Source organism: Amphimedon queenslandica, unplaced genomic scaffold (assembly GCF_000090795.2).
Source record: "Amphimedon queenslandica unplaced genomic scaffold, v1.1 AMPQUscaffold_11648, whole genome shotgun sequence".
In the NCBI taxonomy this organism is placed as follows: domain Eukaryota; kingdom Metazoa; phylum Porifera; class Demospongiae; order Haplosclerida; family Niphatidae; genus Amphimedon; species Amphimedon queenslandica.
The window spans coordinates 8,469-10,811 of NW_003548110.1; the positions used below are offsets into that span (position 1 = coordinate 8,469).

The 2,343-nt window shown below is 37.1% G+C and overlaps 1 protein-coding gene, 1 long non-coding RNA gene and 1 pseudogene across 2 annotated transcripts in view; 2 read left to right on the forward strand and 1 right to left on the reverse strand.

The window, feature by feature from the left end:
• LOC109589083 (uncharacterized) overlaps positions 1-902 on the forward strand; it is a 1,193-nt gene extending 291 nt beyond the window's left edge. The window contains exon 2 of the long non-coding RNA XR_002188512.1: positions 756-902. This is a non-coding gene — a long non-coding RNA (uncharacterized LOC109589083). The remainder of the gene's footprint in view (positions 1-755) is intronic.
• Positions 1-1,248, reverse strand: part of LOC100638237 (prostaglandin E synthase 2-like) — a 3,360-nt gene extending 2,112 nt beyond the window's left edge. Inside the window, exon 1 of the mRNA XM_020005207.1 lies at positions 1,006-1,248. Within this exon, the coding sequence (XP_019860766.1) occupies positions 1,006-1,224 (219 nt within the window). The 5' untranslated portion in view covers positions 1,225-1,248. The remainder of the gene's footprint in view (positions 1-1,005) is intronic.
• An 81-nt stretch (positions 1,249-1,329) lies between these two features.
• LOC100638365 (sphingosine-1-phosphate lyase 1 pseudogene) lies at positions 1,330-2,340 on the forward strand (annotated as a pseudogene).
• The last annotated feature ends 3 nt before the right edge of the window (positions 2,341-2,343 follow it).

Sequence of the window (2,343 nt, forward strand, 5' to 3'; positions counted from 1 at the left end):
GCCTGTTACTGCTAATACAAAAATTATAAAGTACTCATTAATCATTATAGACCTTTAAATAATTTTTTAATGAAAATGGACTTTAAATGTTTTACTAGACACAAAAATATAATTTTTTTAAAAGTATATTTTATTTTCCATACAAAATTTAAATACAAAGCATACAAATTATAAAAGCAACTATTGCTCTCATTACTTGTTTATATTGTTATGAGATAAGAGTAAAAGAATGATATTGCTGCTCCTAATAGCAGACCAAAACTCAAAAAGAATGTCATGAGTGTTGATGCAGTTTCTCTGAACTCTTCTTTGACATTTCTGAAAATAAGGAAGTTACATGATTATGGCATAGTGCTTAGTCTCACCCCAGCCCCATGGAGAAAGGGGTGGGGTGAGACTGCATAGTGCTTAGCTTTGTGGATTTCTTAGAATTTTTTAAAAGTTGCTCGTCCACAGTACAGGATAATTTGTCAAAAATGGCTGGGAGAAAATTCTTCATTTTTATATTTTTCTAATATGCATGCATGCACTTACGTAGAAAGTTTGAGCTAGCTGTTTCTGATTAAAATTGGATTTTTAATGAAGAGGTATAATTTTGTATGAGTCTACGTACATGCCTTTTGTACAGTTTGTATATTTTCATAATTATTTTAAAGCTATGTTTCTTCAAAAAAAGTTACTTAATGTCATTGTGATATATCATATTAGAATGATAAAACTATTATCATAATATTATTTTTTTAATCATCAAATAGGGTATGAATATGAAACCAATCAAGATAAATTGTCTGTTGTTTCTTGTACGGACTCTTTTCAGAAGAAATATAGATTTTTATGAAGTTTTTTGTAATAATTGATTTTGCCACCATTTTGGTTGCTAAGCGTATCTAGGAAAAACGTCACATCCGGAGAAAAGAGCATAATCAGGCGCAAATTATTGGCGGTTTTATTTTAACCGCCAATCCGCCAAATTAAATTTTCCAGCTATACGGTACTTTAAAATACTTGCACGTCCCCAGCTGTTAGAAGTGGCACTTTCTTGTACTTTGAAAACTTTATCTCTTTCCTGGAGAGAGGGTTTACTTCGACAATCTGATACTGGAGTCCATAATAGTTTAAGAATGCTCTTGTTTTGCAACAGAAAGGACAGGTCTGATACTGATACAAAACCAGTGATGGAGTCTTGTTAGTCACTGTAGAGGAGCAGTAGGCTCTCCTGTACATAGTAAAATGGTGCCATAATTGTTATAACAAAAAACTCCTCCAATCAGCCATAACTTCCGTAGCCATTATGTAAGCTGTACTAAGCTACTAGCCACGTGACTATTGTTGCATAATAATAGGCAAAAGGAGCCTGGACTGAGAAAGGACGGGAGACAGCAAGTTTTATTAACAACAATAAAAAAGAGAGACTACTGGTGTTGGCTCTTAAAGGGCAGCCCTGAAGGTAGTAATTTTCACTTTCCTTATTTGGACCAACCTAACCCGTCACTATCTCTGTCTCTAGTAGCCGCCATGTTGTTCAAACTCCTCTTTCTGGCTACCATTACTTTCTTCCTGGCAGTTTTATGGGAGAGTCCATCAGCTAGACATCAGTTTAGAGACGAGTTAGAGAAGGCCAGGGGTCACATAAACCGCTCAGTTAAAGACTATGAAGGATGGCAGATCATAGCTGTGACTGCCGGGGCCACACTCATCCTTTACAAACTCTACCTCTTCCTTGTTGGAACTGGAGAGAAGACACTTTGGGAGAGAGTCAAAGGAACTTGTTTTAAAACCGTCCGCTCTCTTCCTTTCATTAATGGGAAGATTGAGAAAGAGTTAAATAAGACCCGGAGACTCTTAGAAACTGAACTCTTGACACCAAAACCAGGAGAAACCTTTCACCTTTCGTTACCAGAGAAGGGACTTTCACACGAAGAAATAATGAAAGAACTGGATGGAATGGATAAACTTGAACCATACGACTGGCGAAAAGGATACACTTCAGGATGTGCTTATAACTGCGACGATAAATTGACTAAAATAACTTGTGATGTATTTCGGAGATACTGCTGGACTAACCCACTTCATCCTGACATATTCCCTCAAATCCGTAAGATGGAAGCTGAGATTGTTCAATGGACGGCTAAACTGTTCAACGGAGGCAGCACATCCTGTGGGTGTGTCACTTCAGGAGGAACTGAGAGCATTATGCTGGCCATGAAAGCTTATCGTGGGGTTGGGTACTCCAAAGGTATCCAGTATCCCGAGATATTATGTTCTAGCGCTACGCATGCCGCGTTCAATAAAGCAGCTCATTATCTTCGGATGAAAATAACGATCATTAAATGTGATCCACTC